Raw genomic sequence first — 27,859 nt, 5'->3', positions numbered from 1 at the left:
AAAAAATTCTTCACATCTTACTAGTTTTCCTTCGGCCACAATTTGTAGACTTTGTTCATTCTCGATAAATTAAAGGCACTTAGCAGGCTAGCAGCTAATACCTTGACAATTTGAGCAAAAGGAAGTTCTAGAGTCCAATATCTTCTTTGCATTGAGCGGCTACATAAGACATCAAAAGCGTGTTCAATTGTTGCTTCCTAAGGCTAAGATCTTGGTGTTAGGATGTGGAATGCCACGGTAAGGCAGCTCGGCATTACGTTGTGGGACGCCACGGTAAGGCAGGTCGGCGTTAAGCCTCACCACGCTGAGCTACGGGCTCAGGCAACCCACGCTGGTGTTGATGTGGGTGGAATAGTTGGCGTGAGTTTGTGGTACCTCGGCGTTAACAGACAGCACGCCGAGTTTTTGTCCATTTTTGGAAATAGTTCTATCGAGACTCTATTTGTAAAAATTGTTTTCTGAAAGGGCCAGTTCGAAAAAAGCCACTCTGATTTACCGTCCTCCCCGGGCGACGGGCGTGATCCGCACCGAGAGCCCGAGGGCCATGAGCCCATGACAACCATTCCACCACTGGGAGTACCGATGCTCCCACGCTCCCACGAGGCCGAAAGCCCTTGCCCTCTCCCACGCTCGACTGCCGTTCTCCTCCACGACGCGTTGAGGTCCGATGTTCCGCGGCACGACTTTCAATACCGCCGACGAGCGCTCGCGAGCACCTCTGGCGCCCCGTTTGGACGGCGGCAACGACGTTGATTCGGATGCCTCGGCAAGGGCACTGGCGCCAACGCATGGACTGCTCACAGCCATCACAAGGACGGCGAAGGAGGCTTCCACCGAGTACAGTGGGGGCGCAAGAACTCAGACACGTACGCATGGCGTTGCTGAATTCAACCGGCAAGGCCGACACCTTCGCCGGCGGCTACACTCGGGTCCTCCGCCATGAACGGCCCTCTGATTTCCCCTTTCTTCACCAACGGCCTTGCGGTCCACCCACACGAGTGACCCAGCCTGCCGTGTCACCACGGATCGCCGGTGGCATGTGGGCATCCATCAGCTGGCGCCCGTGCGTGAACCCGTACGCCGCCTGCAGATTCCAGATGCCGCCTGATGGGTGCCCAGACCGACCGAAAGCTCGCAATTATCGCGCGCCTGGGATCATGCCGTGCGAACCCGCTGGGCCCCTGATGGCCGCCGCCGGTCTGATCATCATCATGCGGCGCTAGAAGAGAATCTTGTGTACAGTCACGGAGTCACCGCTGGCCGATCAAGCTCTAGCGATTGCTCCGGTGCTCAGGGTTCAGGGTGTACGGTTACGTCCACGGTCCCCGGACGCGGCTGGCGTCGCCCGGCCGTCGTCCCACGCGCGCGCAGCTGAGCCGAGACCCGAGAGCTATGCCGGCCTTGTTATGCATCATCAAGCAATCGGCAGGCTGATCCGTGATTCGTTGGCCTGGTTCAAGGTTTTGAAACGATTCGGCGTGTTCTCGTATTTCGTCGTCGGCATGCTGAGGCTCAGGCGCTCAGCAGGATCGAGCTCGGAGGCCGAGCCCGTGTGCTGTTTTTAGTGGAAGCGACGGTCAGGCAATAATACAAGAACAAAACATCATCTGTGCCACCGTGTGCGCTGGGCTTGCAGCGTTCACAGTACGTCGAATTCCGTTGGCATCTGGTGGCACGTGGACCGCCACCAAACATTTCTCCTACGAGTTGGGCGGACTTCCTCCTCTCTCCCAGAGACCATACCGAGAAGAGTACAAGCTCGCCCGCGGCCCCGGCGCCCCTTCCCATAGTCCCACCGGCGGCCACCCGTCCTCCCCTGCCGCGTATAAATAGGGGCCATTCTAAAACCGGGCAGGCGCAAAGTGCGCGGCGTCGCGTAACACCCATGACCCCATCCCTCCCATTCCATTCCATCCCAACTCGGTCCGGAGACAGCCAGCGATACGCCCTCGCTTCCTCTCTTCCGCAGCTAGCGTCGCCTGCCACCTCCCTCTCCGGCCGGCTCCTCGATCTTCCTCATCGGCGATCTGATCGAGCTCCCAGCTCTTCGCCCAGGTACCGCTCCCACGGACACGGGTGTTGGGTTGTTCTCTGTTTTTCCACGATTTCAGGCCGCGGTCGACGGCGTCACGGATGTTCCTTAATTTTCTCCGTTCCCGTCGTCACTCGCTCGTCAGCCAGATTCATGGCGTGCATTATTAATTGTGCACTGGGGCCTGGGCCGCCACCGGCTACACATCTAGCACGTGTATTTAACGTGTCTCTGCTCCACGGCACGGCGGTAGCTGCATTCATGCCTAGAGTTGCGTCCCTGCGCACTCACAACACGCCCATACCATGCATGCTGAGTGGTATGGGCGTGTTGATCTGCCCTTAGCGTGTTGCCATCGACGGAACACGATCGAAATGCAGAGTGCTGTGATTGCTATTCTTACATGAAATCCACCATTTCTCACTGACCGAGTCACTGTGCACCGATTGTGTTACCGGAAAGGCATCCCCTCTACGCATCACATGCTTTCAGATCTGAGTATCTAACACTGTGAAATCAGTACACGACCTCTAATTTGCTCGTTCATAGCTTGGATAAGTTTTGCTGCATGTCATCCGGTCTGCCCTACAGAAGCACTGGGATATCTCTCAACCTTACATCATAATCTTATTTTTTTAAAGTAATTAAGAAAGCCTATCTAACTGGACACACCATGTTTGCCCAAGAGTAAAATATTAATCAGAAGATGGGGAAAAAAGGCCAATTAGCTATATGTTTTGATTTCTGTACTGAAAACAAATCTGTTTGCAAACATGACTTTGTAAGGTTCTCTGTATCTAAAAGTTCTGGATCCCATTGTTCCTAATGGTTTCTAATTTCATCCTATGCACTTTTGCAGTTCATGAGTTTCTAGTGTTCTGTGGTCTTGTTTGATGGTGGGAGCCTCTCTGTAGTCTTCAAATAACTTCTATAAGATTTCTGCACAATGTCAAATGCAAAAGTGGTGCTTGATCCTGCATTTCAAGGAGCTGGCCATAAACCGTACCCTTACTTACATGTCCTGAAAAAAGTTTCCAGTTGATTTTAGCCTTTTTTTCTCTTTCCAAGCAAGACTTCTCTGTTCTCTTTATTTTGTATGCCCCTTAACTTAAATGCAGAGGGACAGAAATATGGAGGATTGAAGATTTTAAGCCAGTTCCTTTACCAAAATCAGACTATGGTAAATTCTACTGTGGAGATTCATATATAGTTCTACAGGTAATTTTTATTTCCCTTCCTTTTTAAGTGGCATATTTATGTTTCTCTTCATAAACAAGTTTTTAATGCATCTGTCCATTTTTTAGACGAGTTGTAACAAAGGAGGTGCTTATCTTTTTGACATCCACTTCTGGATTGGAAAAGATTCTAGCCAGGTAGCTTTTCTATAACCCCTCAGAATTTCTATGTTAGAAATGGCATTCCATGCCCACTTCTTGAATTGATGTTATGCAGGATGAAGCTGGAACTGCAGCAATCAAGACAGTCGAGCTTGACACCATGCTTGGGGGTCGCGCAGTACAGCACAGGGAACCACAAGGCTATGAATCTGATAAATTCCTGTCATACTTTAAGCCATGCATCATACCGATGGAGGGAGGATTTGCTTCTGGGTTTAAAAAGCCAGAAGAGGACAAGTTTGAAACACGGCTGTACATTTGCAAAGGGAAGAGAGCTATCAGAGTTAAAGAGGTGCATTGTGTTCCACCTCTTTGCTTCATATATCTTTAATAAACTATTTAAGTCAACTTGTGATATTTACAACTAAATGGATTCTTTATTCAGGTCCCCTTTTCTCGTTCATCATTGAACCATGATGATGTCTTTATCTTGGATACTGACAAGAAAATATATCAATTCAATGGTGCAAACTCCAATATTCAAGAAAGAGCCAAAGCTTTGGAAGTGATTCAACATTTAAAGGAGAAATACCATGACGGAGTATGTGCTGTTGCAATTGTTGGTGAGACAAGAATCACATAAATTTCATACATGCCAAACCTCAGCAAGTCCACACACTTGACTTATACCTCTTTTCTTAATAATAGATGATGGGAAATTGCAAGCAGAATCAGATTCTGGTGAATTCTGGGTCCTTTTTGGAGGTTTTGCACCAATAGGGAAAAAGGCTGTATGTGATGACGATATTGTTCTTGAAACTACGCCACCAAAGCTTTACAGGTATGTACCTTTTATGAATGCACAGTTAGTTTTTTTCCCCTGAACATGAAAGGGAGCTGTGTGTCATTCTATGAAGAAGAAAGAGTACCAAATGTAAATGTTTTTATGGTGACACTTAAGAAGGACAATCAAATATCTGAGTCGAATTTTGCCTAATGCATTGCTTACACGACTCCCAATGAATGTCGGCAGCAAGAGATCACTGGACTGAGTTGTGGGTTGGATGGTTGGGATGGGGCTTATACAAATTACTTGACATCACGTATAATGACTTCTGTGAACTGAAAGTGTGTGAATCTATTTTTATAATGCCCATGCTCATGTAAAGGAGGAGGGTACTGATAGGTTTGGCAATCCAATGTAAAACCAGACCATTCTTATGGATATGAAACCCAAAGAGAATTGTTAAAAAATGTATTTGGTTTGTTCAGTCACTGCTTGTAACTTTCTGGTGAACATTTCGATGCTAGGATCAAAATTAGTAAGATATATTATGTTCTGCTGAATTTACAGCTTACTTCTACATAATTTCCTTTCATAATCACAAATGAATTCTTTTCAACAATTCAGTACAGAAGTTTGCCGGTTTGCTAGTGCTTTATATAGGTCCATTAAGATGTTTTCACAACTTTACCATACTAAGTTGCTCAGCATAATTGAAGACTTCACTTGGTTCATAAAGCCTATTACTTTATCTTTAGGTCTGATGGCCCTGTGTATGTTTGCCTTACTATTCTTCAATTATTCATCTTATTTTTATTAATCCAACTGTTTTAATCCATACTGTTAATTGTATGTTTGCAGTATCAATAACGGCCAATTGAAGTTAGAAGACACTGTTCTTACAAAATCAATTCTGGAGAACACTAAATGCTTTTTACTTGACTGTGGGGCTGAACTGTTTGTGTGGGTTGGCCGGGTAACACAAGTGGAGGACAGGAAAACTGCCAGTGCGTCAGTTGAGGTAAAACCTTGAACCCACATTTCTGGGTTTGCTGCCTTGTTAAAAAATGTATCCTTATTGAAAGATTACCTCCTGTAGAAATTCATTATAAAAGAAAATAGGCCAAAGACAACAAGAATAACTCAAGTGATTCAAGGCTATGAGAATCATACATTCAAGTCTAAGTTTGAGTCATGGCCAGTAAGTAACATGGCAGGGAATGCCAGCACGGACGAAGGCCGGGGGAAAGTTACAGGTACTATATTTATTTATTGGTATCTTAAAATCGATCTTTCATCATTATTAATAGCATATATGTTTTTATCTAGCGCTACTGAAGCAGAAAGGTGTCGATGTCAAAGGAATCTCAAAAAGTAGCGCGCCAGTAAATGATGAAGTTCCTCCTTTGCTAGAGGGTGGTGGAAAGCTTGAGGTTTAGCTGACTGCTTCATACTTTATAAGTTGTATTTTCTTATCAAGTACAATAGGTAACACATTTATGGCAATGGAACCGTAAGAACAGTCTCTGCATATTTCAGGTTTGGTGTATTAATGGCAGTGCAAAGACTGCTCTTCCAAAGGAGGAACTAGGAAAATTCTACAGTGGAGACTGTTATGTTGTTCTTTACACATATCATTCTGGTGACAAAAAAGAAGAGTTTTATCTAACTTATTGGATTGGGAAACATAGTGTTCGGGTAATTATCGTTTCCATATGGCGCACCAGTATTCATGAATTCTTCTCACGTCCAAATAGAAGCTATTCTTGTGCAAGTTTGTTTATGGTTATCCCTTACATATTGTAATAGTACTTTATATGTACTATAAGGATTCATGATGGACTCAATATTTATATGACTATGTTGTAATGTATGAACTTAACCCTTTGTTCTTTTGACATAGGAAGATCAAGATATGGCTTTTCAATTAGCTAGTACCCTTTGGAATTCGCTGAAAGGAAGACCTGTCCTGGTATGGTACTCATATTTTGATGATGTGACAATATTTCATATGGAGGAGTTTCATTTCTTGGTTTTATTATTGTAGGGTCGTGTTTATCAAGGAAAAGAGCCACCACAATTTGTTGCTCTTTTCCAGCCAATGGTTATTCTTAAGGTACGATCTCACTGTGACTATGCCATACTTAGTAACAAATGGTGCTGCTCCGCAAGGAACTAATGGAGCAGTCTAATGAGCTGAAGAATGATTTGTAATGTCATTTAAAAATTATCAGATAAAAGTATTTGGCAAATAATGCAGGGTGGCATTAGCTCTGGTTACAAGAAATTTGTTGAAGAAAAGGGTCTGACTGATGAAACATATTGCGTTGATGGTGTTGCTCTCATTCGAGTTTCTGGAACATCAGTTCATAACAATAAGACACTTCAAGTCGATGCGGTATTATTACCTCTACCTGTTCTTATAAAGATATTGAAATGGGATTAAACTTTTTGTTGACTTCCATTCACCTACCCATCCTAAAAGCTTAAGCTAATGAGGAAAAGTAGGCAATAATACTTCAGTGCTATCCTTCATGCCTAGCTTCCATTAGGCCTGTAGCATGGGCTAGAAGTGGGCAAATATACTTCAATCACTTTTTGTTACTGAAGTATTGAAATATACTTTTTTTTGAAAACTATATTGAAATATACTTGATGGAATTGCTATATATTCTTCTCATATTGGTCCTGCATACTAGCATTCTCATTGTTTTTACAATGTTCTTCTTGGCAAGTTGGAAAGGCAGCTTTATCCTTGGTTGTATAGCTACTACAAACCTGAACTAAAGAACTATAAGAAGATACAAACTGCAGCTCCCTTGAACTTATTGTTATTCCTACTTTCTATTTCTAGGTCCCAACATCCTTGAGTTCCACGGATTGTTTCATTTTGCAATCCAAAAACTTGATGTTTGCATGGATTGGCAACTCAAGTTCTTTTGAACAACAACAATGGGCTATTAAAGTTGCTGAGTTTTTGAAGGTAAGGAGCAATCAAACCAATTTTGATATTCCTATTTTTCATTGTACCCTCTGTTCAAATGTGCTTGTTCTTCACCATTTATGACTTTGATATTTCCATATTTTTTTAAGTATGCATTACCAAAAATAAATCAATTTTGATATCAGAATACCTTGGATGTAAATCTACATCTACTACTACTAATACTGCTTTCATGAGACAAGTCTTAGCAATTTAATATATAACAATGGTAAAAGTTTTTGAATTTTGACTGAAGAAATTTTGTAGTGGAAGTGGTACTTCTCTTGTCACTAAGGAAAAAAAATCTTTTTTTTACCACTTATTAGAATATATTTTTCAAGTTTCTTTGAAGTACCATGTTCCTTCTTCTTTATTAGAAAGTTTGCTAAGAGTCAGTGGTGAACCTGTTTGCAACAAAGCAAATCTCAACCATGATTTTGTTGAAAGCTGCTACCAAGATCACCTTTAGGAATTAGCATAAAAGTTCACCTTGCTGCCAGGTAATAGTTGTATCCACAAATAGTGGTTTCACCACAAACTATTTAAGGTTAATTATTGATTCACAAACTTTGAATGTGCTAATTGTTGATTAGAATTTAAAGCATATTTTCTGGATGCAATTGGTCAATGATAAATAGAAACCTCTACTCTGTTGAATGCATATTTCCATGTGAAGTTACCAACTATACGGAAATTTTGGTTTTGCAATATGCATTCAGCCTAGATCAGGGTTGAGGTCTGTATACATGAGCTAAAAGCAGTAAAACATTAAGATATGATACATAGTTAACATTTTCTACTGCTTGTTTTCTCCTTTTTAGGAATAGTATTTACATGATATAAACCCGCTGCTTATGTGTGAAATAAATAGTATATTTGAATTATGATTGTTATTCACAATTGCTTATGAGTGAGTATCCATTTTTCGTTGTTATCATTCTAAAACTTATTCTGATTTCATGTGGTAATATCTTGTCGCATACGTGACAACTTCAACACTGTCACATCACTATGTCACATCACTGAAAGTAATTTATATTTCCTTATCCTGGCCACTATTGCTCACTATGATTATCTGTACCCCTAATCTTACAGCCTGGTGTTGCTGTCAAACATTGCAAGGAGGGAACTGAGAGCTCTGCTTTCTGGTCTGCTATTGGAGGAAAGCAGAGTTATACAAGCAAAAATGTTGCAGCTGATGTTGCTATCAGAGAGCCTCATTTGTACACCTTCTCTCTTAGGAATGGTTGGTAGTAGTCAAACCCTTATGTCCACATTTTCTCCTATTGCTATCACGTTCTGCTTGTTATGCTCTATACTGACTCTAATTTTTAACTTTTGGCTTCATTACAATAACATCTTCACCATTTATCAGGGAAGCTGGAGGTTTGTCGCTGTATCTATTTGATCCAAATTTATCATGTTCCAGCAATCTTTATATTTTAAATTCTGAAAGCTTACTTTTATGCAGGTTACTGAAGTTTACAATTTTTCACAAGATGATTTGTTGACAGAAGACACAATGATACTTGATACACACTCCGAGGTTTTTGTTTGGATGGGTCAGTGTGTGGATACAAAAGAGAAACAGAAAGCATTTGACATTGGCCAGGTACAACATCAAGTGTTAACCTTTCCGTTTTAAAATTTTTTGACTATCGTCCAACTCCTATCAATGATTGCTTCCCTCCCAGAAATACGTAGAACATGCAGTGGCCTTTGAAGGTATTTCTCCTGATGTGCCTCTATATAAAGTCATTGAAGGGAATGAACCTTGCTTCTTCAGGACATACTTCTCCTGGGATAACACACGATCTGTGGTATGCTCTTAGATATTTACTTCTGTATTTTAAAATTTACCTTTACAGCTTTCCCTTCTAATTCTGTTATATTTATCATTGATATGTATAGGATATTTTGAAGGTTTTACATTTTTACTTAATGGGAACTTGAACTTGTATAAGCAGAAAGCTTTCCCATGTTTATAGTAAAGAATACCTTTGGGCTCAGCTTGATGTAGATGAATTTATGAATACCATTGCCTTCCATATTTATCTTTTGACTAATTGAGGTTGATCTGTACTGCACAATATAAGTAATTTCTGTGGCTTGGGAGGCTGGGCAGGGTTATGTTGACATTTCAAAGTCGAAAGTAGCAGAAAGAGAATAGAGAACATATATCTTTATCTATATGAAATAAACTGTGCACCTACACAAAGGATATTTAGTGGCATTACCATCATTACTTGAATATTTGTTGGGGAATAAAATGGACTTTCCTGTTAAATACGCTATATTTTCTGGCCATAGTGTTTTCTTTACTTGCACTTGTTATGCTGTGTCATAAAAGATTTCATCCTTGAAACAGATTCATGGGAATTCGTTTGAGAAGAAACTTTCAGTTCTTTTTGGAGTGCGTTCAGAGGTAAGTCCATGTTTCTTTTTCAATTTACTAAGCGAGTCATAATGTTTTCTTTTTTTTTTATTCAAGCCATTTTTAATTGCTTGCAGGGTGGACCTAAGAGCTCAGGTGATGGTGGGCCAACTCAAAGGGCATCAGCACTGGCAGCTCTTTCATCTGCACTGAATCCATCTTCCCAAGGAAAACAGGTATTGCTAATAATTTCCTTTCCAATTTTTCTTATCCGCTAACCACTCAATACTGTGTTTTTTTCAGTCGGATGAGAGGCCCACAAGCTCAGGTGACGGCGGACATACTCAGCGTGCATCAGCAATGGCTGCCTTGTCCTCCGCCCTTAACCCATCGTCAAAATCCAGCAGCACACAGCCACAGTCTCATTCAGGACAAGGGTCTCAAAGAGCCGCTGCTGTTGCAGCACTGTCCAATGTTTTGACTGCTGAGGGATCTCATAGCCCCCACAGTAGGCCATCCCCAACAGCAGGTAAATGTTCTGGCACTTTTAGGAAGATAATACAACTAGAAACATGTCTCAAGATCCCACTGATATTATTCCTGTACCACCAGCAACTCCAATAATTATATATTGGATATATTTAGCTCTCTGCACCATTTTTTTAGAAATATTCAAAGCCGTGCCCTTTTTGGTTTGCTCTGGAAGAGTAAAAGGAGATCTGGAATCTGTTGAAGTGTACTATATGTGTTTCTTTGCGTTTTACTTATCAATAATGAGCATGATTCGCTGAGTAACTACAAGAAGTAGATGAAGTCAGGAGAATTCTGTAGTTACATTCGTTTCCTCCCCTTTTGGCTTGATACCAAAGGTTGACACCTTCACTCGATGCAGATGCTGAGAAGACTGAATTAGCTCCTGCTACTCCTCAATCAGAAACAGAGCCTGATGCCCCAGAATATGCCCGAACAGAGCCTGATGTCTCACAGGAACAAACTGCTAATGAAAATGGAGGCCAGACAACCTTTAGCTATGAACGCTTGATATCAAAGTCCACTGACCCTGTTAGTGGGATAGACTACAAGCGCAGAGAGGTTTGTATCTTCTGCATCTTAAAAATGTTCTTCTGCTTTGTTACCTCATTTCCTTGTGAAAGGGTTGAGTATTTGTCTTAATTATAAAGGAGTTTTTTGGGCATTTTACATGAGATTTTTTATTTATCGGATCCTGTTTCCTCGTCCCATAAGACATGCTAGTAGAATTTCTTTGCTTTAGTAATTCATTATGAACTCTGCTTCAAGGTCTTATTTCCCACAGTTAACTGCTGGTTACTAATTTCTCAGACTTATAATCTGGAAAATACCAGTTAGGATTTTAGGTGTTTTGCCGCAATTGCTGCTAGTTAGGAAGAACATGAAGTATAGAAGGTCATTGGGAAAATAAATGAACTGAACTAGAAAGGAAGAACAATAGTAAGGTCAAGGCGACAAGGCCTGAACATAATCACAGCCAAATTCTTGTTTTTAGACCTCCAGAAAATCGAACCCTTCTATCCTTTCAGTTCATGCCGATTTATATATACTTGCCAAGATAGTGATGCTCTTAGTAATGATAAGCACTGAGTAGCACAATCAGCAGTTCTGTGGAACAGAAGCAGTGCATGTTTCTCATTGAAGTACAAAGCTGGGGCTTTTTCCAGATATGCACCTAAATTGATGATGCTTTTGAATAGTTATAGTTTCTCATAGGAATATGTATTGCAATTGATGGCAGCCTCTTCTACATTTACTGCCCCTCAAGTTTTAATCAATTTCCAAGGCTAACTTCATTTTGATCCTGCAGACATATTTATCGGAAAGCGAATTCCAGACCGTATTTGGTATGACTAAGGAGGAATTCTACGAGCAGCCAAGGTGGAAGCAAGAATTGCAGAAAAAGAAAGCCGATCTTTTCTGAAACACGGCTGGCCCTGAATAAAGCCCTTCCATTCTACAGACTACAGAGTTGCACACTCCTACCCCTTTGTTTTTTCACAAGAGCGCCCACGATGTCCAGCATTCTCATCATGTTCCAAGGATGATCACTAGCAGCTCTCTCTTATCCTGTTTTTATGAGTTGTATAGGGTACTCTTTTTATTTGCACATGGTTTGGGTGCATTATGTAGGTCCATGGGCCCCTCCATTATTCTGAGCTCGTTTCGGGTGTTGCCCGTTCACGTGTTTCTTTTTTGTTTTTCGAATTGGTGCAAAATGGCCTTACTAGTGAGATTTTTGTAAGGTAATGATGCATTGGCACCAATGTGTATGGAACATATTTTCGTTAAGACTTAAGCCTCTGTTGGTCTGGTGCTGCTCTACTGGTCTAACCATCTTAACCGCTGAGCAGTGCAGCAGTGCTCATGGCACATCAAGGATCTATATGCTAAGACAGTTTTATCTTAAAAGGCAGATATTGGCAAATTTTATCGAGAACCGAACCGAATTTACCGAGAACTGAAATCTCGGTTCCCTGTTCAGTTCTTATTTCCTAGGAACCGAACAAAGTTCGGTTAAATCGGTTCCTCCCCTTGGTTAACCGAACTAACCGAGGAACCGAGCCCTGATAAGGCCCACTTCTGCTTCTGCTTGAGACCCCGAGCGTAACGCCAAGCGCCGAGTCTCCAGTTCCACCCGCGCCGCCTCCCGACTCCTCACCCGCAGCGCATCCCCGGTGGCTGGTGCATCCCTAGCCGGCGCGCCCTCCCGGAGTCCTGGCGGCCGGCGCCCCCCTGAATCCTCCTAGCTCCTTACCCGTGCCGCCTCCCCACCTATAGCACATCCCCGACGACCGGCGCATCCCCAGTCGGCGCGCCCTCCCGGAGTCCCGGCGGTCGGCGCCCCCCTGAATCCTCCTAGCTCCTTACCCGCGCCGTCTCCCCACCCATAGCACATCCCCAGCGACCGGCGCATCCCCAGCCGACACGCCCTCCCGGAGTCTCGGCGGCCGGCGCCCCCCTGCGTCCTCCCACAGTCCCGCCGGCCGCCGCATCCCCAGGACCCCAGCCGGCGCGCCCTCCCGGAGTCCCGGCGGTCGGCGCCCCCCTGAATCCTCCTAGCTCCTTACCCGCGCCGTCTCCCCACCCATAGCACATCCCCAGCGACCGGCGCATCCCCAGCCGACATGCCCTCCCGGAGTCTCGGCGGCCGGCGCCCCCCTGCGTCCTCCCACAGTCCCGCCGACCGCCGCATCCCCAGGACCCCAGCCGGCGCGCCCTCCCGCCTCCCGAAGTCTCGGCTCCCCCCGGCCCCTCCACCGCGTCCTCCCGCCGCATCCGGCATCCCCACTCGGCGCGCACTCCTGGAGTCCCGGCCGGCCTGCCCGCGTCGCATCCCCACCCGCGCCGCCGCCGCGCGCGGCTGCCCCGGCGTGCACGGCTGCTGCCCCTACGCTACTCGCCTGCTCACTGAGACTTTTGGTCGGTTAGTTCGGTCAGAACCGGAACCGAACTGAACTAACCGAAACTAAATTCGGTCAGTACCGATTCTTTGAAAGAATCGATCGGTACCGATGTATCTGGGAACCGAAGTACCGAGGAATTGGTTCGGTAATACCGAATGCCCAGGGCTAGATATTGCTATGATTTTTAATTGTCACAGTTGGATAAGCAGCATAGGGGTTTTATAATCTAGAAAGGTCACCCGAAAAGTGTCACATTACTCATAGAGTTGCAGCTCTTTAATCTAACATAATGCAATAGCAGTCAAAATGTTGTATATTATCTACGTATGAATATATGTATGGTGATGATAAAACTTCCTTTGCCCTTAAAAAAGAGAACTACAGTTCCTGCTATCTATTGTAGTAACTGAATATTGCTACAAGGAAATTTTCATTATTTTCCATTTTCATAAATGAGGTTATTTCCCCCCTGAAAGATCTAAAGGTGAATAACTAACCAACAATTACTCGGCTGTTTTACCAGCTCTCAAGCATGCATTACAACATTTCTGAAATTCACGCTACACAGAATGCTGTATGTATGTAGGATTCAGCAACTCTGCAACTACCCTTATTAAGTTAAAAGTTCTCAAACCTTCTATAGCACATGGTGCAGATAGCACCAAATATTGTAATACCACTGACAATACAGAGTGTGTCGAACCGGTATTCACTGCGTATCTTCTCTTCTTTCAGCTCGCTCTGTGCCTTCAGATACAAATTGCAAGACTCCAGCACCTCATCGTAATTCCTGCTCCGATGGCAGCTCAATGCCTCCTTGAGAAGAAGAAGGCTGCAGCGCCCGTTGAGATGAACGCCACCCATGTCTTCGATCTGCATACTCAGTTCTGTCAATGCAAGGGTGGAAGATTCCCCAGCTTCCTCACTCCCCATGCTTATCATGCGGAATTTCATCAGCAGGATGCATTCTGCTACCTGGCACGGCAGGACCTCCTTTGCTGGAAGGACAGATCCAAACCGTAGAACAAAATCAGTATCAGTTGGCCAGTGCCTCTGCCCACCCAGTGGGTGCCAACTTGTCAGGTTCACTGCACGCTTCATCTTTCTGTTGACAATGATCCAACTCAACTTTATACCATCATTTAGCTCCCTCCAAAGTTTCCCATCTTTCCTTTCTTGCTCCATTGAGGGCACCGATGGTAAGTCACTGATGGTTGATAGGAATACCTCTCCATTATTGTTCTCGTTGTTTTCAGCTGAGTGATGAAACAAGTCTACCCGGAATGGGCAGTTATAGAACCATCCGTTGGCACCGTCTGAGTTCGGAATTCCCCATATGACCTTCGAGTAGAGTGCATGGTCTTTATACCATACATCGATTAGAGATACAAAGTCTGAAGGCAGGGAGTTTTCAAGCTCATCCATGTCATCATAGTAATAGTCAGACTCAGCCCATTCCTCTGCAAAGGGATTAGTTTCATTTGTCTGAACTACAGGAACATCTTTGTTCAGTATAAGAGTGAAACAATCGGCATAGAACTTCCTGAATCCACCAACAGAAACAATCAAGCTCCTAACATCATCTCGTCTTGTTGATGGCCACAGAGATGTGCAAGCATTCTCCCACAAGTCCTCTTCATTTGATATGGCACGGAAGTCAGCACAAGCACAGCCTGCTCTTGCCAGAGCTGCAGCATCGAGACGCTTGAGTATATCATAGAAAAGGTCGGCACTCAGTGATGCCATGATCACAGCTTCTTTTCGTTGCCGCTAAAAGTGATGATACCTAATCAGCTGTTGCATAAGAAAATAGGGCAATAGTCAGTTATATCGCAGCATGCCAATTGAAATATACATCAACGAATCTTTAATGTCATCTAGCATGTCAAAATCTGATTTAGTGAAATGTTGTTTTGTAAACAAAACATATGGTATGTTGCTGAAAATTAGGACCCTTGGTTACATTTCTTGGAGTCCCAATTCCCAAGAAAATGGGGAAAACATTATAGCATTAGCAAAACTTAAGTGATGCGGTAAAAATCAAAACTTGCAGTAGTGAAACTAAGATCTCCAGTTCCAAGTTTACAAAGTTATGGATGGGATAGCCCTAGAACTTGCACTTCGATTCGCATCCAAGAATAAAAAAATAACTCTTTCTCCACCTCTACTGCACATCAATCAATTAAATCGATATTTTTCGATTCAAGAGACAAGAATGATGTAGTCACTTCATTGCTCCACTAAACAACTGCAAAGGTGCTTAATTAAAGGAGAATAACCTACGTTATAGGCAACCTATCAGTCTTTTGGGCGAGCACGGGAAGCAGACAACGAACAGTCGTATCAAGTTGTGGCCATTAATTCAGAGGACGGCTTGCTACTCGTGAGAGAAGAAATCATGGGCTGAAAACTACATCAGAACCCACAGCAAACAACCCACAGATCTACCATATACTACAGGTCAAGGAGGAACCAAATGTAATATTCTAATCTCATTCAGAGGGGGAAAAGAATCAATCTACAAGAAGCAACGGATGGGTCCTAACGAGATGGGCCCGAGCTTACCACGGCCATGCCCCGGATTCAACGGTAGTACAAGAAGCATCGAATCAGGTAGGAGATCGAGAAATCACAACTTCTTCTTCAGGAGGGGGAGCAGGAAGACGAGAGAGGCATGCTCACCTCAAGATTCATCAGGCGGATCCGGTGGAGACGACTGACTCTTGAGCAGCACAACCGCACGAGGTGGCGTCAGGGTTAGTAGAGCAGCCAGAGCAGGACACGCGAGGACCAGGTCCCAGCAGCCAGCACCCAAGCTGTCTCGGCCTCGCATCGTGGGTAACGTCGCCGGATAAGCGTAGGTAGGCGTACGTACCACCGAGCCACGCGAGTACGCGACGGCCGGCCTGCCGCCTGCGCTGCACTGTGGCTGTGGACAGGACACACGCCTCCGTAGTGCAGGCGTCCAGGAAGACCCGGTCCAGGAAGGGAGAACCAGCGCCGGCCCGCCCGGCGCACAGTTGGCCGATGCCGATGCTCTACGTTACGCTGTCTGTCCCCTTGATATTTTTTCCTTGCAATACTACTACTATATGTCCGTATGTGGTTATCTTCTTTCTGTAACCGTGTTCCGTGAACTAAAACTAGTAAAAAAAAATTTCAAAACACCTGCAGGCCACCTTGAGCTGCCTGCCCGATTGGGCGTTCCATTTCTCGCGTATTTTCGCGTGCGATTTTGAGACTTTGTACTACCAACTTAACATCCACGGGACCAGGAGTTGTATTCCTATGATTCAATCATCTAAACATTTACCACTTTAAACAAGAAAATTTCAACTAAAACAAAGCTGCAGATCTCGTGAAAACCTACGAAAAGGAACCCTGTTCCTTGGCACGCTGCCTCTATGCTCGCCGGGCCAGAGCTAGCGCACACAAGTCACAAACTCGCCGCCTACGCATAGAAGAAAGGCTTCCTCGCGCTCATCTGTAGGTACAATGCCGTAATGCAGTGCGTCGAAAGAACACACTGGTTGGGTCGTCGAGACTTGATTGGGTTTGGGTACGTGTTCATGAGAGCACAACCGGATCGAGCTGGGCACCGCACCAGACGCTCAGGCTTGGCTACGGGTTTAAGCCTGCTCTGCCCACGGTTGGATGCCCAAAGACGCTGGGTGCAATGTCGTAGGCGACCGGGTGGCCGTGGAACTCTATTGGTTCAGTGGGACCAATCATGTTGGAGAAGTGCACGGTGGTACTCGACACCATACGATGGAAGAGAGAAGTCGATACCTGCGATTAATCCCTCAGATGATAAAATGATCAACATAACTCCAAGATTATATCCGGTGGAACGACACGTATAGCTAACTGACTTTTAGCCATTTTTACAGCACTTACCATTAATTTGGCGTGCTATAACTACCCAGGATTATTTCTATACCCTAAGATTTGTTAAAATCATGAAGCAAAAGGTATCGATAGATGGATATAGGTAGTATGTGTATGTACACTACGACATATAGGTGTACAGGTGTACAAAATTTCTGGGTGTACGTGGTTATAGCAAGTGGCCGACAGAGATCGCTTGTATTTTTATCCACTACTAGTCAGAAATTCTTGGTTTGTGCTAGTTTGAGGCGCGGCTGATTCATCTTTTACTCTTGGTAATTAGTCCTATGATTCTTGAATACCGTCAGCTACTAGAGCAGGAAACAATAATATAATGTGTTCAATTTGGCCCGGTTCCAGCCCACCGGGCTAAGCCCGGCCCGTGGTTTTTATAGAGCCGAGCATGCGCGCATTTTGCCAGCTCAAAAAATTAGACGGGCCAGCCCAGCCCGATTAATTTTTTGATTTATTTTTCAACTAAAAAAAGACCGGTTGCTCAAAAGATGATCGTGGGTGGGCTTGGTCACGTTTTTCTAGCCCCAAAATATTCCGGGTTTTTTGTTGGCCCAACTCAACCCACATTTTGCTCAGGCCTAGTCCAATCCCCTCAGCCATTATTTAAAAAGAAAACTCTTGCCAACAGAATCTTGTAGAGTTGTAGTGGGATATATATATACCTTGACGTTGAAAAGTTTGGTGATCGCTGCTGTAATTGCATGAGTAACGATTGCTTCTAGCGAATGTTTCTTCCTATCAACAGTCTTCTTTGCATAGCGGACGTAGTCAAGAGTACCCAAGTCAATTTCTGTTGAGGAAAATGCCTTCAGTACCGTTTCCCTTTAATACCGGTTGTGCAACCGGTATTGCTAAGTCGGTATTAAAGGAGTCCTTTAGTACCAGTTCAAATAATCGGTACTAAAAGTATCCTTTAGTACCGGTTGGGGAGACCAGCCAGTATTAAATTAGCCTCGGCCAAACTGGTACTAAATTAGCTACCACATCGCGCGTGGCCGAGGTCAATTTAGTACCGGTTGGTCCCCCAATCGGTACTAAATTCTTTTTTCTTTTCTCATTTTCTTTTCTGTTTCTTTATTCTATATTAGTTAATACTAGCTCTAATACGCAATATATATAAAATTGTATTTAATCTATAATATTACATTTGAGATAATTTATACATAGACATATTGTGCATACACATATATGAATAATATTACATTGCATCAACTCTCCAAGTTCAACATTTTGGATCAACGATTCTGAACCTGAGTCCTAACAGTGATGCAGATTTGATCCATCATTATGGAACTCTCCCCTGGATTTACTACCTCGTCCAGAAAAAATCCACTAAGTTGTTCTTGAATTGCCCTGATTTTTCCATCTTGAGGAGTTTTTCCTTCATGTGCATAATCTATGTCATTAACAAAGGTTATTATATTAGATCAATGGATCTGCACAATTAGAACTAATTTATTGTTAAGAAATTTGTACACATACTCTGAATTTATGGTCAGCTTAGGATGTAAAAAGCCATGGATGAACTCACATACGTAGTATCCGTATAAATTATTCCCCGGATTCTATCTCCAACATTATATATATGGCAAAAGAAGTTATGAAATATTTGTTGTGTTCAAGGAAGTGGCACGAGATATGCAAATTCAATACATACCGGGAATTCAGAGTGGATATGAAGTTGCTCCTTGTATTTACCTGAGTGATGTTGATGGAAGCGAGCCCATGCTCTGTTAAGCATATTTATGAGGTCGGTGTATTGATTTCTTGATCTCCTCACAGAGTCCAGGATATAGATCATGCTTCGATCAACCACGATAACAAGAAGTGTCTAATGGAAAATGTACATATATGCATAGGAAAAGGCTATTTAGTCTTATTTTTAACTACTAGTTCAAAAAATAAAAGAGATGGGAAACACGCTCACTTGAAGTTGTATGGCAGAAGTATGTACTTCTTGTAACGTTGTTTGTCCAAGAAATTATATATATTCTTTAAGGTCCGATTTGGTTTATCTCTTACATTTGCCTCGTTTATAACATTCGGATCCATGAAGCCAACGTCATACAATTCTATCCTTCGGCAAGCTTGAAATCTTCATCATGCATTATACAAAATAGAATAGGAGTTAAGACATCCTACAATGACTAGAGCGGGGATTTTGAAGTTAGAGTAAATTAAACACTTACATAACCCAGGAACTGATGAGTGATTTGTCAAGTGTGTCTTGATTGTAAAGGAAATAAAGTTTCTCAAGCGGCACATTTATAATGGTATCACCACGGAAATAATGCTGATCTCCAATCCGAACTTCTAGCAGGAGTAAACTGGTGGCTGAAACCTCCATGTACTATTGGTGCAATTTGTACATTTTTGTTGGAAGACGGTCTACCAACTGCAGCCACACAAGCTGTTTGCCTAACTCAAATTTTCAATTACCAGCCCCAGGATACTTTAGGATGTGATCCTCCCCTCGAAGTTGAGTTGCGGTAAGATCTGTATCTTTGGTGAATGGAAGCATGTTCTTATCAAACTCCGAAAACACCTGAAGTGGGGCAATCGATTGGTTGGATTGTATTTTGAACTATGGAAACTTGATCCACTTTTCTTCTTCTTTTGAAAAGCCCCCACCATCGCCACTACCTCTAGCAGCAACAACCATCTCTATATATCACAATTTATTTAGTTCATATTTGCAAATGACTAAACTATGAACAAATTATATTTTCCCCCACAATTTATTTAGTTCAAACATAACGTATAAATAAAATTTTTCTCTTATTCTAAAATTGACTAATTACATATCTCTATTTCATCTTATTATCTCTATGTACCACAATTTATCTCACTCATATTTGCAAATGACTAAAATATGAACAAATTACATTTTCTCCCATAATTTATTTAGCTCATATTGGTAAAGGACTAAACTATGAAATTATTCCTCTAACCTCATATCAATTTCTTTGACTAATACAAAACATAGCATCCAAAAAATTATAGTTTATTCTAAAAATCACAAATATGAGCTCTAAATAACACATGCATATAAATGAAAATTTTCTCCATTGTACCTTGTTCTAAAAATCACAAATTACTCTAACTCTAAAGCATAAAACTTAGTATACTAACCATGTATCAAGGGAGGATAAAGTTTCTAACATTTAGGACACTTGAATGACTGAAATTCTCATAAAATGGTCAAAAATCCGGCAGCACCTCTCCTATTTCACCATGAATGGATGAAGTTCGAGCTGGAGGAAATAGTTCGGGCAGGAGAAAGAAGACGCTTAATTTATAAGAGGGAAGTTAGTACCAATTGGAGGCTCCAACCGATATGTCTGCGTGCGTCGAGGCATCCATGGAAACAGATGAAAGATCATGCAAAGAGGGCCGACAACGATGTTCGTCTTACTAAAAAAAGGAGAGGCTGGCGGATCGAGAGCATCGATAGGAGATTCCACGTACGCAGCCTAGCGCGTGCTTGACGAGCTTGACGTCCTCGAGGCTGAGGGTGAACACGATGAAGCGCTTGCGCCTGAACTCGACGCCCTCCACGGCCGTGAACACCGTGGGTGGGTCGCGAAAGAGCCGCAGCGCCATGGTGACGACGCAAGGGCTTGAGCACACTATAGCCTCATGGTAGCTTTGAAAACCTTTGAAGAAAGATTTAGCCAGATAAAGTATTTGAAAAGCATTAAACTACTCGGTGAGGATATGAAAAGTACTCGAAGACTGTTGCATTCGGCTATGGAGCGCTCGGGGATTTGTCGGGGATAGATCCCCAGTACCCGCAAGGAAGAAAGAAAACGGGCTCCTGCTAGGATTCCCAGGTAATCCTACTAAACTCCTATCTTGTAACCGACTTGTAATCCTGTCCCTTGGAGTGTATAAAGAAGAGTAGGGGTACCTAGATCGGCATATAGAGAACCATCACATAGAACCAAATCCTCAACATTAAACAACACCCAAGCGTAGGACGCAATATACAACACCCCAAACAGGACGTAGGGTATTACGCTACTCTGGTGGTCTGAACCTGTATGAATCCGTGTCTTGTGTCCTCGCTTTTACCTTCGAGTTGCAGGTCCGATGATTCCCCACCAACTAATCAACTACCTCAGAATACCCCTCGGTAGGTTGTCGGGTATAAAACACCCACACTTGTGTTCCAGGCGTTGGCCGTAGATTGACAAAAAGAGCCGATCTTATGCATGTGCCTTTCTTAACGTCATGGTCACCTGAAAGCAAGTGCATGCGTTAACAACATTGCAGACTTTGCATAGCTCCACTACTCTTGCCTTGAAAGCGAACGACGTACTGAGGAGCTGTTGAGCAGTGTCACTTATCCAGCTTTCGGAAGTAATACCGTGACAGAGCAGCAGTTGTCACTCCAACTAGCACGTCATTTACCGTCTGCGTGCGTCAAGGCATCCATGGAAACAGATGAAAGATCATGCAAGGAGGGCCGACAACGACGTTCGTCTTACTACAAAAAAAGGAGAGGCTGGCGGATCGAGAGTATCGATAAGAGATTCCACGTACGCAGCCTAGCGCGTGCTTGACGAGCTTGACGTCCTTGAGGCTGAGGGTGCGCATGACGAAGCGCTCGCGCCTGAACTCGACGCCCTCCACGGCCGTGAACACCGTGGGCGGGTCGCGCATGAGCCGCAGCGCCATGGCGACGAAGCGCGCCACGTCCACGAGCGTGTACCACGCGAGCACGGCGCACGACAGGACCCACGCGGGCGAGGGCCAGGGCGCCCGCCGACCACGCCGGCCGCCGCGGGGCGCTGTAGACGGGGCGCGCCCTGCGCCGCGCGGGCGACGGCATGGCCGGCAGGGCCTTGGGGGTCCGCGGCGCTCCGTGCGCGTGCACGCCAGGAGGAGGGAGACCAGCGACGTGCCGTCGCCGAGGGCGTGGTGGATGCGGAACACGGCGGCGGACGCCGCCTCGGAGGTGGGGAAGTCCAGGACGTGGACCTCCCAGAGCGGCCGCGACTGGTCCATGGGGAGCGTGGACAGGGACGCCACGTAGTCCTCCAGGACCCTGTCGGCGTCGGCCGAGATGGCGGCGGGGTCCAGGTCGGGGACGATGATGTGGTCGTCCAGGTTCACCGTGGTGCGGACCCATCGCGGCTCGGGCCCGTCCAGCACCTGCTCGTCCAGTGGTTATTTGAATTACGAGATCTCATCAGTGCTCGTCCAGCACCTGACGAGCGTGACCTCGAGGCCGGCGCGGACAGGGTCAGAGTCGATGGCTTTGCAAAGGCCGACGACGGCGACGATGCAGAAATCGTGGAACATGCGTGCCGTAGGGCTCAGGGGCTCGCCGGTGTCGTCGTCAGCGTCTCCGAATGCCCCGGCTCGGCGGCGAGTGTCCATCGAAAGCGGCGGCGGCGGAGCGACGACGGGGCTAGCACCGTGGGGACCCATTCTTCTTCTTTCTTGCTATAGCACCAGAGACTAGCTATTCTGGTCGGTCACCTGGTGTATGTCGTCGTGCGTCTGAGTTGTCCAGGTGCATATCCTAGTAATGTAGAGCGGCACCGGCAACAATGGATTGCTTGCTGGCGACTGGCGAGGACACCAGTCACCGCGGGGCAGTTGGCAAGCTAGCTGCCCACCAGCTCGGCATTTAATTTGACTAGTCCATCAACCCGTACTTATGCACACAGGTTAGCAATTTCCTATATTATAATTGATATATTTCGGTTATTAGTGTCCGATTCTTTCCTTTTTGTGTTCCTACCACAATTTGTAAGAATTGTATTCCTTATGCATGTAAAATTGAAGACCTAGTGTTTGGTGTAGCTCATTTTCCATACCCTAGTTTGATTTTATTAATAACTTCGATTATGGATCCTAGGCTACACTTAGTTACTACAATGGCACAAACATGTGTTTTTAGCCTACATCGAATTTTCTCTGTCAAACATATGCGCTAAATTGTTTAAACATTTACTAGTGGAAAACTCGTCTTTAGTCCCGGTTGGTAGGGAACAAATCTCCCAAAAATCCATCCGGGATATAGTAATCGAGATCGGAGGGGGGGAGGGGGGGTCTTTAGTCCGGGTCACTCAACCGGGACTAAAGACATACTTTTAGTTCCGGTTGGTAAAACCAAACATGATTAAAGAATTTTGTGCCGCAAGGAGCCCCCCCACCCCACACACACACACACGTGCACATCGCAAGTGACAAGTCACGCAATTTTTCACGTGAATATGCACGTGCGTGGTGCGTGTGATTTGAACCCACGACCTCAAGCCTTGCACGTAGCTTCCTTACCATTCCACCTACACAACACATCTGACTATATAGGGGATGTAATCTTTTTGTATTAACTCGTGGAGAACCCTTTAGTCTCGGTTTGTGTTACCCACCAGGACTAAAGACAGTCCCGGTTGGTAACATAAACCGAGACTAAAGGGTCTGAGGGCTTTAGTCTTTTTCAACCATCCGTAGAGGACCGGTTGGTGTTAACAACCGGGACTAAAGGTCACCCTTTTGTCCCGGTTGGTGTTGGAGGGGGTGTGTGACGGGGCCTACGTTCTTGATGGTTTGGGAATTTAACGGCGGTTGGCTGAGGGTTTATTTGGGAATGTAATTTGAAGTTAGTGTTAAATAAGAAAGAAAAAAAATTTGAAAGTTAAATAAGGAACGAGTGTTAAATCTCGAGAGGAAAACCCGTGAAAACTCGAATAGTCCCATGGTGGTTGGTGCGGTAAACTCGGGCAGTGTCTTTTCACCGAAAATCTCCAACAGTCTGCGGCCAGTTTCAATCGAGCGCTCGACTGTGGGCCTGATTTTTCAGGGCCTTCACTAATTAGTAAGTAGTGGGTCTGCTCTTCCGTTTTTCTCCTTGTTTCGTTTAGTTTTAGTTAAGTTGTCTTTGATTGTTTCAAAATATAAAACTGCTTGTTTTGATAGGATGTGGAAGTGCTTCAAGGGCAGGATACTTTTGTTGCTCTTTTTACTATTTCTTGAGCTGAGCTAATTTTTTGGATTATTTTTGTTGCTACTTTAATTTTTTACAATATTTAATTACTTGTTAGATTTCACTTAGTTCATGAAAGTTCTTAGGTTTCTTCTTCTTCTTTGATCTTACTTAGTAGTTAGTACAAATGTTGTAAAAATATACTACTAATTTTCCTTTTTATTCTTTGCTTGCAATATAATACTTTTTACTCAAAACCGGTTCAAAACAATGCCATCTAGGAAAATTTCTTTTTCTTCCATTGGCTCGTTAATCCTATCACCCTCCTGTTTTACCCACCAGGCTTATTAGACTGGCTAGGTGGCCGTAGGTGCACTATTGAACACAATACGCAAAACTAAATAAGAAAATAGTCTCTCAATGCCATTTATAAATTTGAAATTTTATTCATTAACTGCTTTTTCAGAGTTCGAGGCCAAAGATACATCGCAACAGGACCAAAGATACAACGTTTTTCAACATCACAATTGTCACATCCTCATGGAGCTCACACGCTTCCAGAAAGCTGAGTCTCAACTCTCAACACCAAAGGAATCCACCCAACGCAGTTAGGATTAGGATTGACGTTTCCTCTGCACGCACAGGGAGTATCTTAACTCGCGCATTATTAGGTAGTAATTCGCGAGTAGCCATTCATTTCTTTACATATAGTAATGCAGACACATCTGGGAATAATGTGTACTCCGATCAACCTTTGACGACTTGTGCTTTGAACGCTGCTGATGTTGCGTTTCTTATACTTTCCAGGGATTCGGCGAAATCATCCAGGAGGTCGTGAGAATCTAGAAACTGTGCATCATCCACGGCAAGTATGATCCTGATAGTGTCCAGGTAACTTTGCCAGTGTATTGTCAGCGCCTACATACAATAATCAAATGTTATTGTTATGTGTTACGTACAATTGTACTATAGAATTCGACACGTTCCGAAAAACCTACCGATGGATGCCCAAAGTTGCTTGGTGCAATGTAGACGACGGGGTGGCCGTAGAACTCTATTGGTTCAGCAGGACCAATCATGTTGGAGAACAGCACAGTTGTGCCGGATATCATACGGTGGAAGAGACCAGTTGCTACCTGCGATTTTGATCGACGTACGCAATGAAAAGGCACATCTAAGATCGTTAGATATTGTACTTAGATCACTGGAACAAACACGAGATGGTGTTAGACGGAACCAACCTCAATGCCGAAAAGTTTGGTGACCGTTTCAGCGATGAGATGAGTGGCGATCGCTTCGAACGAATGCTTCTTCCTGTCCACGGTCTTCTTTCCGTTGCGGACGTAGTCAAGAGGGTCGTCGTGCTTCACGATCTCGAAGGGGAGCACGATGTAGCCGAGCCGATTTCCCCATTTCAAGTCATTGTGCTTACCGGACTCCATCATCTTAGCCAGTTGCTGCATGCATGGCCAATATAGAAATTTAGTAATGATCGAGTACTACATATTAATTGGAATTTAAAAGACAAAATGTAAATCTGAATTTCTTAGGAAAATGTGTTATGTTTATCGATGGGCTTACTTGTATGCCGGGCGTTGGCCTTAGATTGACGAAAAGGACTGATCTAAAGCATGTGCTTCTGTTGTTTGTGTCCTGGTCATCACCTGAGATTGACGAAAAGTGTGTTAGCCAACATTGCACACTTTTCTTAGCTATAAATAAAAAGACTCGGCTCAGGAGGGATTGTTGAAAGACGTCTCCTTGGCACTACCATGGAAGACTGTGAACTCGGGTAGGTATAGCTTAGGTTCCATCACTTACCAAGCTTACGGAAGTAATACCGTGACAGGGCAGCAGATGTCACTCCAACTAGCACGTCATTTACCGTCTGCGTGCGTCAAGGCATGCATGGAAAAAAAAAGATGAGAAATCTGTCAGAGACCACGTCTTGCTATCCATTAACGAGTCGTACTAGTGTAGAAGACACGTACGCAGCCTAGAGCGTGCTTGATGAGCTTCACGTCGTCGAGGCTGAAGGTGCGCATGACGAAGCGCTTGCGCCTGGACTCGACGCCTTTCACCCCCTTGAACAGCGTGGGCGGGTCGCGCACGAGCTGCAGCGCCATGGCGACGAAGCGCGCCACGTCCACGAGGGTGTGCCAGGCCAGCAGGGCGCACGACAGGACCCAGGCGGCGAGGGCCAGGGCGCCCGCCGACCACGCCGGCCGCGGCGGGGCGCCGTAGACGGGGCGCGCCCTCCTCCTCGCGCCCGGGGCCGGGGCCGGCGCGGGCGACGGCATGGCCGGCAGGGCCTTGGGGTCGGCGGCGCTCCGCGTGCACGCCAGGAGGAGGGAGACCAGCGACGCGCCGTCGCCGAGCGCGTGGTGGATCCGGAACGCCACGGCGGACGCCGCCTCGGAGGTCGGGAAGTCCAGGACGTGGAGTTCCCAGAGCGGCCGCGACTGGTCCATGGGGAGCGTGGACAGGGACGCCACGTAGTCCTCCAGGGCCCTGTCGGCGTCGGCCGCGATGGCGGCGCGGTCCAGGTCCGGCACGATGATGTGGTCGTCCAGGTTCACCGTCGTCGGGACCCATCGCGGCTCTGGCCCGTCCATCACCTGCTCGATCGCCCAAAGTTGGGTGCACGGTTCACGTCATCACACATCAGTGCTCGATCGCTCGTGCTCATCATTGTGCAGCATTACTTTTGTTGCAGATCGATTTCCTAAAGAATGGGGACTGAGAGCAACGTACTCGGATGCTGGAGAAGCGGGGGTGGCGAACGAGGGTGACCTCGAGGCCGGCGCGGGCGGGCTCAAAGTCGATGGGCGCGCCGAGGCCGACGACGGCGACGATGTAGAAGTCGTGGAACATGCGTGCGGTAGGGCTCAGGGGCTCGCCGCCGTCGTCGTCAGCGTCTCCGAATGCCCCGGCTCGGTGGCGAGTGTCTATCGAAAGCGGCGGCGGCGGAGCGAGGGGGCTGGCGCCATGGGCACCCATTCTTGCTATAGAACCAGAGACTGTCACGCTGCAGTGTGTGTATGGTTGGTTTGTGTGCGGAGAACATCTGATGACCGGCGAGCTTATTAGTAGCTACAACACAGGGTTACCGTAATTGATTCATTCATAGCAAGCTAGCATCAGGTGGTTGGCAGCAAGCTCTGTACCGCGGCGAAAATGGCCCCATTAGACCATAGTTTGTAATTTTGGTGATTGAGTGACAACATAGTTATTGGGATTAATGGATTGTCTAGCATGTATCTTGTAGATTTTCTAGATCCCAAGTATTGAAATCAAACTATGGCAAGGTCCAAATCATGGTATTCAAGTATCCAAGCTACGGTATTCAAACGACCAAGCCATGGTATCTAGGATTATTCTATGGTATTGCATCCAAGTGACGGTATCTTTGGTGCTTGCATTGGATGAGTTGAAGAGAAAAAGGAACAATCGGATGTTCTAATGGTCCACCTGAGAAACATCGAAGCAACCATTGGACAAATTGGTACAATTGCAGGCGGCTGTCTAAGTTAAGACCACCGGATGTTCCGAGGTCCTGATTTCTTGTAGCGTCGGATGAATTATGAGGAGAAGGTTTGGAAGACGAAGAAAACTCTATAGCGCCGGATGATCCGATGGTCAGAAGTTCGAGGCGTCAAGCAAAGCATATTTACTTTGCGAAGTTCCAGAGAGGTTTTGGCCAGAAGTCCTTCAGCACCGGATGTTCCGACGGTACCATCGGATGTGGCGTCGGATGAATTTTTGATGTGTCAATGAAGAACTTGGGCGCGAGGAGGCCAACGGCTAGTTGCACTGAATATTCCGATGCTACCAAAATGACACCATCGGAACATTTGATGGTACACTTAAACTAGTCGTTGGAGCAACGGCTCTTTGAGGCTTTTGGCTATTTATACCCCCTCCACTCACCCATTTGAAGTTGCTGGAGTGTGCAGGAATCCATTGGAGATCAAGACTTATCAAGAACACATCCAAGCTACCAAAAGTTCTTAAGTGATTATTCTAAGGCTTAGCACAAGCTTAGGAGAGTGATTAGTGCTAGAATAGA

At 45.1% G+C, this 27,859-nt stretch overlaps 4 protein-coding genes and 1 pseudogene across 4 annotated transcripts; 1 reads left to right on the top strand and 4 right to left on the bottom strand.

Annotated features, from left to right (window-relative positions):
• Positions 1 to 1,773: 1,773 nt before the first annotated feature.
• LOC117835118 (villin-2) lies at positions 1,774 to 11,853 on the top strand. Its single transcript, XM_034714490.2, has 24 exons — positions 1,774 to 2,055; positions 2,892 to 3,034; positions 3,151 to 3,250; positions 3,337 to 3,405; positions 3,485 to 3,721; positions 3,815 to 3,992; positions 4,078 to 4,210; positions 5,015 to 5,174; positions 5,253 to 5,409; positions 5,483 to 5,586; positions 5,693 to 5,851; positions 6,057 to 6,125; positions 6,201 to 6,269; positions 6,414 to 6,551; positions 7,008 to 7,136; positions 8,232 to 8,382; positions 8,512 to 8,522; positions 8,608 to 8,748; positions 8,831 to 8,956; positions 9,505 to 9,561; positions 9,648 to 9,746; positions 9,814 to 10,039; positions 10,403 to 10,602; positions 11,351 to 11,853. Exons 2-24 carry the CDS (start codon positions 2,979 to 2,981, stop codon positions 11,462 to 11,464), a joined length of 2,883 nt encoding a protein of 960 aa, XP_034570381.1. The 5' UTR covers positions 1,774 to 2,055; positions 2,892 to 2,978; the 3' UTR covers positions 11,465 to 11,853.
• A 1,579-nt stretch (positions 11,854 to 13,432) lies between these two features.
• Positions 13,433 to 14,659, bottom strand: LOC117840906 (probable F-box protein At2g36090). Its single transcript, XM_034721448.2, is given in 2 exon segments — positions 13,433 to 14,614; positions 14,617 to 14,659. Coding segments are annotated over 2 exon segments (1,077 nt in total). The 5' UTR covers positions 14,645 to 14,659; the 3' UTR covers positions 13,433 to 13,565.
• Positions 14,660 to 16,568: 1,909 nt separating this feature from the next.
• LOC117835707 (wax ester synthase/diacylglycerol acyltransferase 11) lies at positions 16,569 to 20,453 on the bottom strand. The gene is made up of 4 exons (XM_034715045.1): positions 20,319 to 20,453; positions 18,549 to 18,681; positions 17,513 to 17,640; positions 16,569 to 16,736 (listed from the first exon to the last, which is right to left on the bottom strand). Exons 1-4 carry the CDS (start codon positions 20,451 to 20,453, stop codon positions 16,569 to 16,571), a joined length of 564 nt encoding a protein of 187 aa, XP_034570936.1.
• Positions 17,966 to 22,456, bottom strand: LOC117840398 (wax ester synthase/diacylglycerol acyltransferase 5-like; annotated as a pseudogene).
• A 1,760-nt stretch (positions 22,457 to 24,216) lies between these two features.
• On the bottom strand, positions 24,217 to 26,861 carry LOC117836723 (wax ester synthase/diacylglycerol acyltransferase 5). The gene is made up of 7 exons (XM_034716201.2): positions 26,545 to 26,861; positions 25,782 to 26,408; positions 25,612 to 25,678; positions 25,372 to 25,454; positions 25,032 to 25,247; positions 24,789 to 24,926; positions 24,217 to 24,708 (listed from the first exon to the last, which is right to left on the bottom strand). Exons 1-7 carry the CDS (start codon positions 26,788 to 26,790, stop codon positions 24,538 to 24,540), a joined length of 1,548 nt encoding a protein of 515 aa, XP_034572092.1. The 5' UTR covers positions 26,791 to 26,861; the 3' UTR covers positions 24,217 to 24,537.
• Between the last annotated feature and the right edge of the window lie 998 nt (positions 26,862 to 27,859).

This window comes from Setaria viridis, chromosome 9 (genome assembly GCF_005286985.2).
Source record: "Setaria viridis chromosome 9, Setaria_viridis_v4.0, whole genome shotgun sequence".
NCBI lineage: Eukaryota > Viridiplantae > Streptophyta > Magnoliopsida > Poales > Poaceae > Setaria > Setaria viridis.
This window is presented reverse-complemented; position numbering and strand designations above follow the sequence as displayed.